Below are 13722 nucleotides of genomic sequence, written 5' to 3'. Positions count from 1 at the left end.
AAGCCATGTGAGAACCACCTGACTAGCAAGTCTCTCAGGGAGGTGCGGCCGCCGGCGGAGGTCCAGGGGGTTTGGGACATGAGACCAGGGTCCTGAGCCTTATGCACGTTAGATCAACATGATGTTACTTTAGGTTTATTCTTCAGTCTCTCAGTCATGTCCGACTCTTTGCGACCCCATAGACTGCAGCGCGCCAGGCTTCCCTGTCCTTCACCATCTCCCGGAACTTGCTCAAACTCATGTCCATTGAGTCAGTGATGCCATCCAACCATCTCATCCTCTGTCGCCCCCTTCTCCTCCTGCCTTCAGTCTTTCCCAGCATCAGGGTCTTTTCCACTTTAGGTTAGTTAGTTCCTGATTTAGGTTCGTTAGTTCCTGATTCTGGATTCCAGAACAATCTGTGGTCCTGACTTCTGCAGTATAGGGGGCGTTCCTCAGCCCACCCTGTTTCTCCGCTTCTGTGTAATCACTGCCTTGGCACAGCCTCAGGGAGTTCTTGTTTTCTGGTCGGTTCTTTGGCTGTGGCTGTTGAGGAAGAACTAGACTAGGTACCTACTTTGAGAACGTGGTGTTGTTTGATGTTAACTGCCCTTGGGACTTTGCTTATTCTGCAGCTTTGCCAAATGCAGACAGCAGATTATATACATAGGAAACCAAAACCGAAAAGCAACCAAACAAAAAAACCTAGAGCTTATCTCAGTAGAAGGGACGGCTCCTTTTGTAGTATGCTCTGACTGTTTTTGCTGTCTTCTGTCTTCCCTGTGAGGCTGGGATCTCCTCCGAGCACAGGGCTGTCTCCTGTCTCTCTGTATCCTCTAGCCCAGACATGAGCGAGGTGGATAGGCAGAGGGAAAGAAGGGAGGGGGAGAAGAGGTGGGGGGGAGAAATGGGGGAGGGGGGAGAGTAAGATCTATATTTAGGGAGACGGAGAGACACGGAGGCTGTGTGAGTGAGCTTGCTGGTGAGGTCTGTGTGTGCGTGAGTGTGCTGGGAAAGGGGGTGTGTGCGCCGGGAGCGTGTGAGGAGGGCTGGTGCCCTATGGGCGGTCGCAGGCAGGAAGCAGCTGGAGAGGAGGAGGAGCAGCAGCAGGAGCAGGAGCTGCCCTGCTTTCTGTCTCTGTCTCAAAGCCCGGAATCGGCCGAGTTAGAATTCCACGTCCAGTCAAAGTTTGGCTGCTATAACCTTCAGCGGGCTGGTCATCAGTACTCCCCTTCAGCAGAGAGGTGTGGACCAGATTGGATTCCTAGGTTTGCAGCCAGCAAGACTCCTGCCCAGCCCGTCACTGAGGGAATTTCTCTGCCGGGTATTGTTCCTATCTTCAACTTTGCACCAAGGAGCCAGCCAGCTGGGTGCAGCCGGGAATAATTGCTCCTCAGCTCTCTGTTTGTTGGGTGGGCAAGCAGCTGTGCTGTGGCTTACAAAGTTCACCCTGTGGCTTCTCTGTCAAACCAAGGAGTGCTTCTGAATGGATTTCCTTTTAGAGACAGCACTCGCATGCTAAAACTTGAGAATTTGTGGTTCTCATGTGTTTTTTTTTGCCCCCCCTTTTCATTTCTTTAACTCTTATTTTGATTGCAGCAGCAAGGTAAGTGGTGTTGAGTGTATGACTGACTCTGAATGAGAAGCAGGGACAAAAGCAAAGCATTTGTGGGTGGAATATGGAGCAGCTACATTAATTACATAACTGCATGAGCCAACTTGCTGGTGGGGGGTCATTACAAGGAGTGAAAAACAGCATATTCAGCACTGAAGGTAGAATCTTCATGTGCATGTGTTTATATGCTGATAACCTAACTGTCCATTCCTCCTTGAAACTCTCCTTTATGTATATAAATACCATCCACCCTTTTGTATATGTGCATACCTGTATACGAAGAATCTGTATGTCTCTTGATATGTTCATATGTTTATAAATAACCAGTCTGTTCCTCTCTTACGTGTTACATATATATATATATATATATATATATATATATATATATATAGACAACTCATTCATTCATCTTTCGTAAATATACACAAGCCATCTTTCCTTTCACGTGCATGCGTATGTATGTTCTTTTATCTCATACATGTATGCATATACCTACGTAACCTTCCTATTCTTGTATATGTCTATGTATATTCAGAAACCTTTCCATTTTTCCAACGTGTGAGAGTGTGTTTAAATGTCTATACTGTGCTTCTGTCTAATGTGAGTATTAATTCATCCTCGTGTTTTTACTCTACATATACAGAAGTCGTCTTGAGTTTTCTCAGATTTAAATGTGGACACACATGGGTAACAGATAACATGTCCACTTGTGTCATGCTTGTGAGATGAAACAAGCACTAACTTTGTAGATTGAAGCCCCTGTTTTAAATCCCAGCTCACTCACTCAGTGACCTTGGTCAAGGCATTTAAACTCTCTAAACTTTATTTTCCTCGTTTATGAAATCAGAATAGTAACTCTTACCTCTTACCTCACAGAGTTGTTGTGATGATAAAATGGGAAGCTTGTAAACTGTAAAATTTTAAACAGTTTTACTACTGCCGTGTTTCCCTCTAGTGTGAGTTGTGTAGGATTTGACCTACACATACCTTTGACCTACACATACCTTTGACCCAGCTGCATTGAGACCACGCTCTTGTCTGTGAGAGGTCTCTAAGTCTTCCCTGCGAAGGTGTAGCTTCTGTTGAAGTTACCGTATTTTTCTTGTAAGTTTGCCCATAGTATTGGACCTAAGCTACATGGAGCTGCACGGTCTCTAGAAAGAATCAGGTTGAGAGAGAAAAGGTCTCTTTCCCTGCAGGTTTGGGCCCTTGTTCTTTGTAGCCTTGGGGAGGATCTAGCCCATCACCAAATGAAAATATGCTGCTTGGAGCTAGGATCCGAGTGAGCACGTTAAAGGGAGAGTGAAAGAACAGAACATTCTACTGCCCCTGAGATGACAGTCTCTTCCTGGCAGTGAGCATCCACTGCCAGGTTTTAAAGGTTCTCCAGAGCGTCCCGCACCCTGACCTTCTAAAACTATGCTGTTCAGTGTAGTAGCCACCAGCCACACGTGGTTGTTGAGTGCTTGAAGAGTGGCTGGTTTAAACTGAGATGTGCTGTAAATGGAAGATCCATACCAGAGTTCAAGGACTCAGTATGAAAAACAGAATGATGATGATATTTTTAGATTGATTTTGTGTTGAAAGAATAATACCTTGGATAATGGGTGAAATCAAATACATTAAAATTAATTTTACCTATTTCTTTTTATTTATGCAGCTGCTAGAAATGTTTAAAATTATATATGTGGCTCACATTCTATTTCTGTTGAACAGTGCGGTTCTAGACCCACCATCAGCACAAGGATGAAGGCAGCTCTTCCAGCCAGAGGGCACGTGGAAGCCCCGTGACGGCAGCCCTAGGGAGGACGCACAGGGTCTGTCTCTCCCAGTCTTGTATTCTGGAGAGATACCAGCTAACTGACGGTCTGGCAGAAGCTGGTGCTGCCAGTACTGTCTTTATTTGTCCTGAGTGAGTGCCCCCCCCCCCCGCCCCAAATTGTGAGCAAGTATATTTGGGGAGAAGTTTCCAGCTTAGTTTTACAATGGAAGGGGATTGTAAGCCATCAATCTATAAGAAAATCTAGAACTCAAAGGAAGTATGTTTTTATGGGAACAGAGATGGACTAGAAAGCAGAACACTTGGATTCTAAATCACCTCTGCCATCACTTACTTATTCCTTCCAGGGCACTGAGTTCTCACTGTGTGCGGGGCTTTATGCTTGGCGTAGTAATGGCCTGTGCTTGGCATTAGGGATTAAAACACAAGCAAGGCACAGTTTTCAATGTAAGGAGTTCACACTCACTTAGGCGAGAGCCTCCCACTTAGGTGTCTGCCAAAGTAAAATAGATTAACAACAAAGGTGTCATTCTAGGTCAAGTATTACAAACTTGGGTAATTGGGCTTTTGAGAAGCCTGTATATTCACTGTCCTGCCTAAAGACTTTCAAATTTGAAATTTAGAAAAATGTATGATAGCCAAACAAAATTAGCCCATAGGCTAGATCATAATGTGGTCTGAGATTCCAGGCCTTGATAAACCCTAAAGAACTCTTCCAGCTCTAGCATTTTCTGATTTTTGTGTCCTGGATCCGTTTATTTAATGGCAAGATTTATTTTGTTTTAGTTTGAGCATCATATATGCCAGGCACTGTCCTAAGTGCTAAGGCTGCAGCAATGAACAAAACAGAGTCCTTGCCCACATGCTAGGATAGAGGCTGGGGAGAAAGACAGATGATAACCAGACAAATATGTGGTCTGTCAGGTGGTAGTACCAATAAGTTCTGTGAAGAAACTAGAGCAGAGTGAGAGGATAAAGAATGTGGGGGCGCAGGGGGAGGGTAGGAGGGTGTTCAGGGGCCGGAGTCCTACTCACATGCCGTCTTCAGTTTACTCACGGGAGTCCTAGGTAGTGAAGAAAAAGAACATGGTGAGTGCTTAAGAAAAAAGTTGCTCTGGTACTTGTTAGAAATGGTAAGACAGACTTTATTCAGGGGGGGCTATTATTCTGCAGTATTGTAAGGGGAGAAAGATTGAGCCCAACTCTGAATACAAGTGAGAATTTTTAGCCAAGGAACAGGGTGAGGGTCAGTGGATGGAAAATGACTAAGAGGAAGCATCAGGGGAAGAGAGGCATCTGGTTAAATGGACTTGACAGGATTTTTGCTGGAATCAGGCCAGGGTGAGGGATAAGGAATTTGGTCTGATATCAAAGGTGGGGAATTTTCACTAAACTGACCCGGCGAGATTCTTGCTAAAATTGGACTAAACAGAGTCTAAGGACAGTGGCCTAGTCATAAAGAGGATTCAAAGGAGCCTAATTCGAGTTTGGGCACAGAGTCTTTGTCATGAGCATCCGAGTCTAGGTACATATGTATTTGTTTTACGGTTTGTGAGACTCTTCGGTGTAATAACCCCTGGTCCTGCTGACAGGGAACCCTGGGAAGGGCACAGAGTACCCAGCTCTCCTGACCGCTATTCAGTCTTCACTCTGGGGTCTTGATGTCCCAGCCCGCAGAAGGCAGCATGCTTTTCCGCGCTCCTGTACATCCCCTGAGGGTCTGTCTCCTTTCTTGGATGAAGTGCTCGAAGTTTTCTTTCCGTTACCATGTCCAGCTTCTGGCCAATAAATGGAGGTCCTCCTGAGACGGGCGAGGAGGGCTGGCAACTACAGTCCAGGGCCCTTTGTTGTTGTTGTTGTTTAGTCGCTAAGTCACGCTGGACTCTTGGCAACCCCATGGACTGCAGTGTGCCAGGTTTCCCTGTCCTCCACCACCTCCCAGAATTTGTTCAAACTCAGGGACCTTGCTACACATTTGAGGAGCATTCTTCATTCCCTTTGGCTAATCTCAGCCTTTGTACCTTGTGACTCTGATCATTGTGTCTGACAAGATTCTCTGTGAGCATTGATAACTTCTCAAAGATTAACATCATAAGAGTACCCCTATCTGCCTTGGGTCTAGAAATTCATTTCCCACCATGTTAGCCATAGAGCATTATCGGTAAATGGCCCAGGAATGATCTGACTTCCGTGAGTGATATGGGGGAGGTAGGTAGGAGACTCAGAGCTCTTGGCTTTCTGCCTTCTGTGCTTGTTTCACACAAAATGAGAGGCTGCTTGATATCTGTACAAAGAGCCTCGGCCTATTCCCAGGGGTCTCCCCGCTGTTTCCTCCAAGCCAAGATTTGGGTCAGAAGCAATTTTACAAGGAGTACTCACATTCCTAATGACATTTATTTGATAAGGCAGAGAGAGATGAAAGAACCAGGCATTTCAGAAAGCCGAGAGCTTTTTTCCTCTTGACTCTTTTTGGCAGGCTGGTGCTGATGCGGTGTGATATAAGGGTCTCCTCTCTGACATAGTTCTCAGCTTTCCATCATTGAAACTTTGTTCCTTTTGATTAATTCATTTTGTTTTGGTATGTTCCCTTTTCAAAAGCAGGTATTCCCTGAAAGGGCCACCTTATTCTTCGCAGCCTTAGGCATTCCTTAGGAAAAGACTGCAGAAAGATATGGTCATTTTCAGGGGTGTACATATGAAACTTGGAGAGTTGACTCGGGTGGATAGGGCAGCATGACACCACTGTGTACCTTGAAGGAAACTAGAAGGCTGACTTTGAGCTGGTCGGGCCCCAAGGCCTCCTTATGCTTTCCAGTTCAAGTTCAGTTCAGTTCAGTCACTCAGTCGTGTCTGACTCTTTGCGACCCCATGAACCACAGCACGCCAGGCCTCCCTGTCCATCACCAACTCCCAGAGTCCACCCAAACCCATGTCCATTGAGTCGATGATGCCATCCAACTATCTCATCCTCCTGCCCTCAGTCTTTCCCAGCTTCAGGGTCTTTTCCAATGAGTCAGTTCTTCACATCAGGTGACCAAAGTATTGGAGTTTCAGCTTCAATATCAGTCCTTCCAATGAACACTCAGGACTGATTTCCTTTAGGATGGACTGGTTGGATCTTCTTGCAGTCCAATGGACTCTCAAGAGTCTTCTCCAACACCACAGTTCAAAAGCATCAGTTCTTTGGCGCTCAGCTTTCTTCACAGTCCAACTCTCACATCCATACATGACCACTGGAACAACCATAGCCTTGACTAGATGGACCTTTGTTGGCAAAGTAATGTCTCTGCTTTTTAATATGCCATCTAGGTTGGTTATAACTTTCCTTCCAAGGAGTAAGCGTCTTTTAATTTCATGGCTGCAGTCATCATCTGCAGTGATTTTGGAGCCCAGAAAAATAAAGTTAGCCACTGTGTCCACTGTTTCCCCATCTATTTCCCATGAACTGATGGGACCAGATGCCATGATCTTAGTTTTCTGAATGTTGAGCTTTAAGCCAACTTTTTCACTCTCCTATTTCACTTTCATCAAGAGGCTCTTTAGTTCTTCTTCTCTTTCTGCCATAAGGATGGTGTCATCTGCATGTCTGAGGTTATTGATATTTCTCCCTTCAATCTTGATTCCAGCTTGTGCTTCTTCCAGCCCAGTGTTTCCCAGTTCAAGTATTCTCCCCCCCCCCCAAGTGTTACTTCTTGGTGGCCTTTCCCGTCCTGCTTTTGCTGGGCTTCCCGTCAACTTCCCATTCCCCGCCCTGGAATTAGGTGCTCGCTTTTCTATTACAACTTCTAATATAACGTGTATCACTTTGTGATAGTTTATATGTCTAACTTTGTTTCCAAACTTTAATATATTGGAGACCAGGAACTGTGTCTTCTATTCCTAGCTCATAGTTTAGTGCCTGGAACATTGATTGAATTGATTTAGAGATCAACTGTTTTACTCACACCTTGGCCCCAGTTATCCCATTCCTGTGGACAGCAGTAGCAAAGAAAGGCTGAAGAAGGAGGTGGTCTTGAGCTGGACATCCTGGCTCTTCTGGTTGCCCTTTCAGCCCATCCTGTCTCCTGGTATCCTATGGTGTTCTGGGCAGAATGACTGGTTAATCCTCTGGGCATCACAGTGAGCTCTGTCCCCTGTTTCCAAACCTAAATAGGTGGATGACCGAGTGGCTTTGGTGCCTTTACAGAACCTAGGTCCCTGGGAGGTGATTCTTAAGTTCAGAGTTCATCTGGGAGCTGCGGCTACCAATTCAGAAGAAGGTTTAGAGGGTTTTGTTTGTTTAGTATAAACACAAGCATCTTTGTTTGAGCCCAGGAGGAGCTGCTCTGGGAGCTCTAGCTGGAAATTTCCTATTTGTCGCTGATGTATTTTAAATAGGAAAGCAGGCTGCTCCACCTTTAGACCTTCAGGATGCCAGAGGAAAGGGCTCTGGATGGCAGCAGCTGTGCCGTTGGTCCCCTGTGTGGCTGGCCAGCCCGTGGTGTAGGCCCTGCACTCCCAGACCTGGCGAGACTGTCCAGGAAGTTAGGCCAGGCCCACCTGGAATACTGATCTGATGGACAGAAGCAGATTGGCCCAAAGTTAACCTGGCCTGCGCTGAAGCAATAGCAGGACAGTCAGCTTCAGTGTTGTTCCTGGAAAACTGCCTCCTCTAGACCGGAGTGGGGCCGGCTGTGGAGGACCTGGCAGTGGGTTCTGGGCCTCACTAGCATTAGAAAGGAAGACTTGGCCCATGTAGCTGTTTTTCCCCTTCCTCGTGCTTTCAGGCTGCCTGAGGGAGGGTGGCAAGCATCCTGTCACCTGAATGAAATGTTGGAAGTGAATATTTTGCTCTTCCCTTTTCTTACCTTCAAAAGAAAACTTCTAGAAGAAAGACTGACAAAGAGGGACAGTGTAGCGGCTGTCATCCAGGCCTTGCTGCAGACCGTTAGAAGACACTGGGAAAGCGAGGGGTCTGGGGCTGGGATAGAAGTCGTGGTTCGCTCAAATCATACCATTTAGGCAACTGCACACTAGGCTTAGACGCTGGTTTCCCTGCTTCTTTGTCGCAGGGTCTTGCCATGTCAGTAATAATAACTGTACTCTGGTGCTGTACAGTTTACCAATTACCAGTCTCTCATTTTATAACATCTCCGTGGTGACCTCCCCAACATTACAGATAAGGAAACTAAGGCACAGAGAGGAGAAGTGTTTAATCCAAGGTCACTGGTGAAGCAAGACTCAAGCTTAATGTCTGGGGATGTTCAGCCTAGTACCACTTGATCATGGCTCATACTCAGAGCTTCCATCTTGGTTTAGTAAACAGTCTTTCTCCTTTGAGAAGAGCTTGAAAAGCAAATTGCCAGCTCTAGTCCATCAGGCTGGGGACATGATTTAAAGCTAATACTGGATACCGAGACCAAATCAGGGTACCTAGACCTTGCACCTTAGGGAGAAAAGAGGGGTGGCTTTGGAAATGTAGATTTTGTTCTTTTGGAAGGAGAGAAGTAAGAATTTGAGTCATTCCTGGAATTGGAGGCTTTGGTGTCTAGGCAACTGGATCTCTAGATCCAAGACTCAGGAGTTCTGACTGTGCGTGTACTGTCTGTCTGTCTGTGTGTCTGTCTGTCTCTCTCACACACACACACATACACACACACAGAGCCTAGATTGAGTTGACCATATTATGGGTATGGCTGATCCTGACCCCTTGAAACATTGAAGTAAAGCAGTAATGCTTAAAAAGCAGTAATTAGGCCTCTCCGATGCCTCACAGGATGGTTAGAGTTTTTAAATGAAGAATTCCTTGATGAAGTAAGAGTTTTTACATGAGCTAGAGAGAAGAAGGGAAGAAATGAAAAGGAAATTAATCTAGTCTCTTGATCCTTGGCCTAGTTATTTCCAGTAAAAGAGGTCAGCTTCATCTTTATTTCAAGTCTTGGGACTTGTTCTTCTGGTTCTTAGTCTGGAGAAGTCCAGCGCTTTTCATTTTCAGACCCACAGACTGTAGTTGGTGGTCTTCCCCACAAATGATCGCTGTGGGAACAGTCAGCTTGTGTCCTTCACAGACAGTTTTCACTTTTTAGGGTTAACTTGAGTTAGAAGGAGGCAGGGGTGTTAGAAGATATAGAAATCTAGGTGAAATCTAGAAAATAGAGAAACCGTCTCCAGTTGAAGAACAGGAAGGGTAGCGTGTCTCCCACCAACCTATCTGACCCATCCCCAGCTGACCCGGCAGAGCCAGAGAGGACTGGCAGTCCCATGCACTCCTGGGCTCTCTATTTCACCCTTTGTCCTTTCCCCTCTGCTCCTTCCCTCCATTCTGCATTTTTCCAGTAAAAAGGGAATGAATTCCCACCCCGCCACCCCCCAGAAGGTAACAGTCATCTCTGTAAGTTACAGTCACTGGTAGCTTAGTATTTAGGGGCAAGACTGGTGGCAGGTCTTTTTTCACCTTTTTGGAGAACAGCAGAGCACCCTGGAACCCTCTCCAATGTAACCAACTCCCCGCCGGCCACATGTGTTGTTCTCTCCAGGCCATTCAGAGGGTTCGAGCAGTGCTCTGTTACTCCAGCAATAGACAGCTAGGAAATCACTTTCTTGTCATGGTCCTTTCTCCAAGTGAAGAGTTGCTATCACTAAACAGAGGGAAAACACTTCGTGCTGTAAGCACAGGCAGAGCAGACCTTTAAGTAGCTGAGTCTTCACTGGAACAACAAACTGGAGGGGAAGAAAAAGAAACATTCCATGCCTTGTCTGTTACTGTGTGTGTGATCTGAGCTTTGGTGGTTAAACATCTGTGTGCTCCTTGCTGAGCCTCATGTTGAATTTGTAAAGGTTCAGTCTCTGTCGAGTTCATTCCACCTGTTTCCCAGGAGTGTTTCAATCCTGATGCCTTTGGCATCAGCCCTTGCTCACAACACAAGGGCTTGATCTGATTTTACATCAAAACTGATGGGAAGCCAAGGAGAGAGAGAGAAGTGACTGCCTGCAACCTTTAAGGCTAGCCTTGGGAGGCAGGTCACTGTTGACTCCTAGAGTCTTAGAAGGTAATGTTCTTATTCCGGTTTGACAGCTTGATTCATATTACCATGCTGCCTTCTGATCCAAGCACACTATTTTCCTTTTTCGCTAGCTGCAGGGTAAGAGTCAAACCAGGATCCAGGGACATGTGCCAGGTTTGAGACCACACATGGGACCATTCCAGGCATCACTGTGGGCCAAGCCCCAGGCATCAGCCATCAATAATTGCTAAAAATAGACGGAAAAGAGCAGGTCAGGATATTGCCTTCTAACACAATCTCTATTAACCATCCTGACCAGAAGCAAGAGGAACAAGCTTGAGAATCCCTCAGACCCTGAGGGAGAAAATGAAGCGATTGTTGCAAGAGTCAGAGGAAGAAATCATGGTCACCTTGGGATCCTCCTCCAGGCTTTCCCCAGATAAAGCTAAGGCAGAGACTGTGTGTGGCATCAAGAGCAAGTCCTCAGGCCCTGCCGGAACCTTGCCAGAGGACAGCTTCCTGCCCCCTCACTGTGGGCCTGTAGCCTCTGCCATTGGTGGGGATACAGATGGGGGCCTGGCCCAGCGTTGCAGCTTCGGGCAGCAGGCCAGTGGCCAGCTTCCTCTGGGCTCCACAGCCTGTGTTTCAGGGTCTGCCTCTCAGGACCTCTCATCTGCCAGCATCACCACAAGCTGTCCAAAGCCCTCAGAGAGGGATCAAGCCAAGCCCCTCTTGTCCAGAGGCCCTGGCCAAGGCTGTCGCCATGAGCAGCAGGAACCTTTGGGGGATGTAGTGGACTATATCATCTCGGAGCTGCAGGGCATCAGCCGTCTCCAAACTGAGATTGCTGAGCTGCGGCAGCACTTGAGCCAAGTCCGAGGTTCAGTGGATGAGGTCTCTAGCTGTGTAGACTCAGTTCTGAGTGAAATAGAAGGCTTGCATGTGGGCAGCAGCTCCCTGGCCAAAGGGAGTGTGGGGGGAAAGGCCCAGGAACCCCATGTGGACAGACCCAGCGAGGAAGCCATTCTGTATCTGTATGGACTTCCTGAGCAAGATGGGGAAAACACCATGGAGCTGGCTCACAGCTTCCTAGCCAAGCACATGTGTGTTAATGGCATGCAGTGCAGTAGGTTCATTAAAGAGGCTTACCGAGCTGGCAGAAGCCCAGCTCCCAGGCCTACTGTTGTGAAGCTTGCCCATCTAGAGCATCGGGACCTCATATTGCAGAAATCCATCCTCTTGCAGAGTTTAGGGGTCCGGATCGCCACCAGAGAAGAACCAAGCCAGCCACCGTGCTCTAAGAATCCCCCAAAGGAGTCTCTCTCATCTTTGGAACAACAACTCCAGCATCGCAATTTGAATTCTTTACACCTGGATAAGCCAGTTTTTCAGGTGGAAACAGAGGACAGAGGACCAATAACAGGAGCACATCAGATGAGGGCTCAGAATCAACATAGAGAACCCCAGAACCTTGAACAGCAAGGCCTTTGCTTCCCACCCAAGAATGATTTGGCAAAGCCAAGCAATGAGTCTAAGCCAGGGGGTGAAGTCAGAGGAACATCAGGAAACCCCCAAGTTCTCAGGGGCTCCTGCAATGAATTGACAGGAAGAGAGGCTTCTTTGTCCACCCTCCTTCAGTGTGAGGAACCTTCCCTAGTGTTAATCTCGAAAGAGGAGGATTCTGGGAAATCCCAGGTTTTCAAACAGTGTAACCTGGGACCTAAAGCAGCAAAACCAGAAAACAACCGCAGTGACAAAAGTGAGACCGGCAGTTGCCTATCACTGTCTGGGTTGCTGAAGGCAGAGGACCAACTCCTGGCCTGTGAAGCTGGGTTAGATATTCTGAGCTCAAAGCAGCTAGAGGACCTCTTGACAGACAAGTCCAGAAGGTTTGCAACTCTGAGCTGTGACAGCCTGATGGAGGAAATCAGCATTGGGCCCGAGACTTTCAATGACATGGTTCATATTGACTTGAATGAAGAGGAGGAGCATGCCGCTCAGGTCCTCAAAGATGTCTTGGAAAAGTCCTCTCGCCTGGGTGGCTCGCAGGAGGACGAAGATGTAGAGATCAAGTTTTACACGAGTAAACTGGGCCGAGCGATTGACCACTTTCGTTCAGCTTTGCAGGGAGTGTTTCAGAAGCTGGAGAACAGCGGGTCCATCACCCCTGAGGACCTTGAAAGCATTGAGAGTGGCTCCCAGTCCGAGAACAGTGATAGACTTCTCGGCACAGTGAGTTCAGGGGGTGCTCAGGATTTCTCACTGGGGAGCCCCGGGAGTCAGGGGAGTGAGAGCATACTCAGCGTGGTGTCTGGTGGAGTGGGCATCTCTGCCCAGGGAGACCAGACCTCTCAGGATCCCAGCAACTCCTCTCCGGCTTCCAGTAACTTGCCTCTTGCATATTCATCGCCAGGGTTTGCTCTGGCTCCGTGTCTGGGAAGTGAAACTTGTTCCAGGCCTGAATCTCCCAAACAGGGCAGACTAAGCCTAGAGCAAGTGTGCACGGAGACCATCTACCTCAACAGATGCATCAGCAATTTTAAAGATGTTCTAAGAGAGAAAAGACTGAGGCAGAAAAAACTTATACACGAGCTAGTACAGAAGACAGACCATCTCTCAGTAGAAGACACGCACCCAGGTATTTCAAGTCTCTGGTGAATGGGTTTGCAGCTGGCTGGGTGTGTCCTGCATCGGGCCAGCATGAGATCTGGCTTGGTGGTGAGCTTTACAGGGTGATGGGGGAGGTTCACATCTTCAATCAGTCTCAGTTACTGGGGTATAGATTTGTAAGTTGATCCTGTGGGAATTGGAGTGACAGAATTGAAAAGTGACAGAAAAAGAGTTCTTGTCCATAGGGAGCTTCCAGTTTATTGGCAGGAGCTTTAGAAAGTACCTTTTCAAAAGAGGAAGAGCATTTGAGCAAAAATAGTTTATAGCTGCAGAACTTTAGGCTATCCTGATGTAAAGTAGGTGTGGGGTAGGAGGCAGGGATGAGGGAAAGAGGCATGTTTCTCATAGGAGCTAAGAAGCTGATGCAATCCTGTGTTGCATTTCAAAATCATTCTCCATGAGCTTCTTGCTGAGATAAGATTGCCATTTCTCCAGCAGCTGATGGGGCTTCTCCACCTTGTGGGCCACTGTGGGAATTTCCCTTACCCTGACCTGTCTTCTTCCCTTACTGGAGTTGACAGGACAGAACCTTAGTTCTAACTCGGAGCTGTCCAGAAACTTCTTGCAGCGCTGACCCTGCCCAAGAGCCCGACTCTGCTCCCCCCAGTCACATTCCCTTTGTTACATCTCCAGTTAAAGGCTGCTTACCTAACGTTTAGACAGTGGAATGGTTTTTGGGTACAAGAATTGGGAAA

At 47.2% G+C, this 13722-nt stretch overlaps 1 protein-coding gene across 7 annotated transcripts in view; it reads left to right on the top strand.

Moving 5' to 3' along the window:
- The window catches only part of UNC13B (unc-13 homolog B), a 203353-nt gene that overhangs the window by 137220 nt on the left and 52411 nt on the right, over positions 1 to 13722 (top strand). Inside the window, exons 1-2 of one of the 7 annotated variants that reach the window (XM_043486618.1) lie at positions 1119 to 1585; positions 10489 to 12995. The exons of 5 other annotated variants lie outside the window; for them this stretch is intronic. In XM_043486618.1, coding sequence (XP_043342553.1) covers positions 10724 to 12995 — 2272 coding nt within the window. In that variant the 5' untranslated portion in view covers positions 1119 to 1585; positions 10489 to 10723. Of the gene's footprint in view, positions 1 to 1118; positions 1586 to 10488; positions 12996 to 13722 lie in introns of those variants that run through there. One more of the 7 variants, XM_043486617.1, reaches the window with a different exon arrangement.

The sequence above is a fragment of the Cervus canadensis genome, chromosome 14 (assembly GCF_019320065.1).
Source record: "Cervus canadensis isolate Bull #8, Minnesota chromosome 14, ASM1932006v1, whole genome shotgun sequence".
NCBI classification, from domain to species: domain Eukaryota; kingdom Metazoa; phylum Chordata; class Mammalia; order Artiodactyla; family Cervidae; genus Cervus; species Cervus canadensis.
Note: the sequence above shows the minus strand (reverse complement) of the source record. Positions and strands in the feature narration are given on the sequence as shown.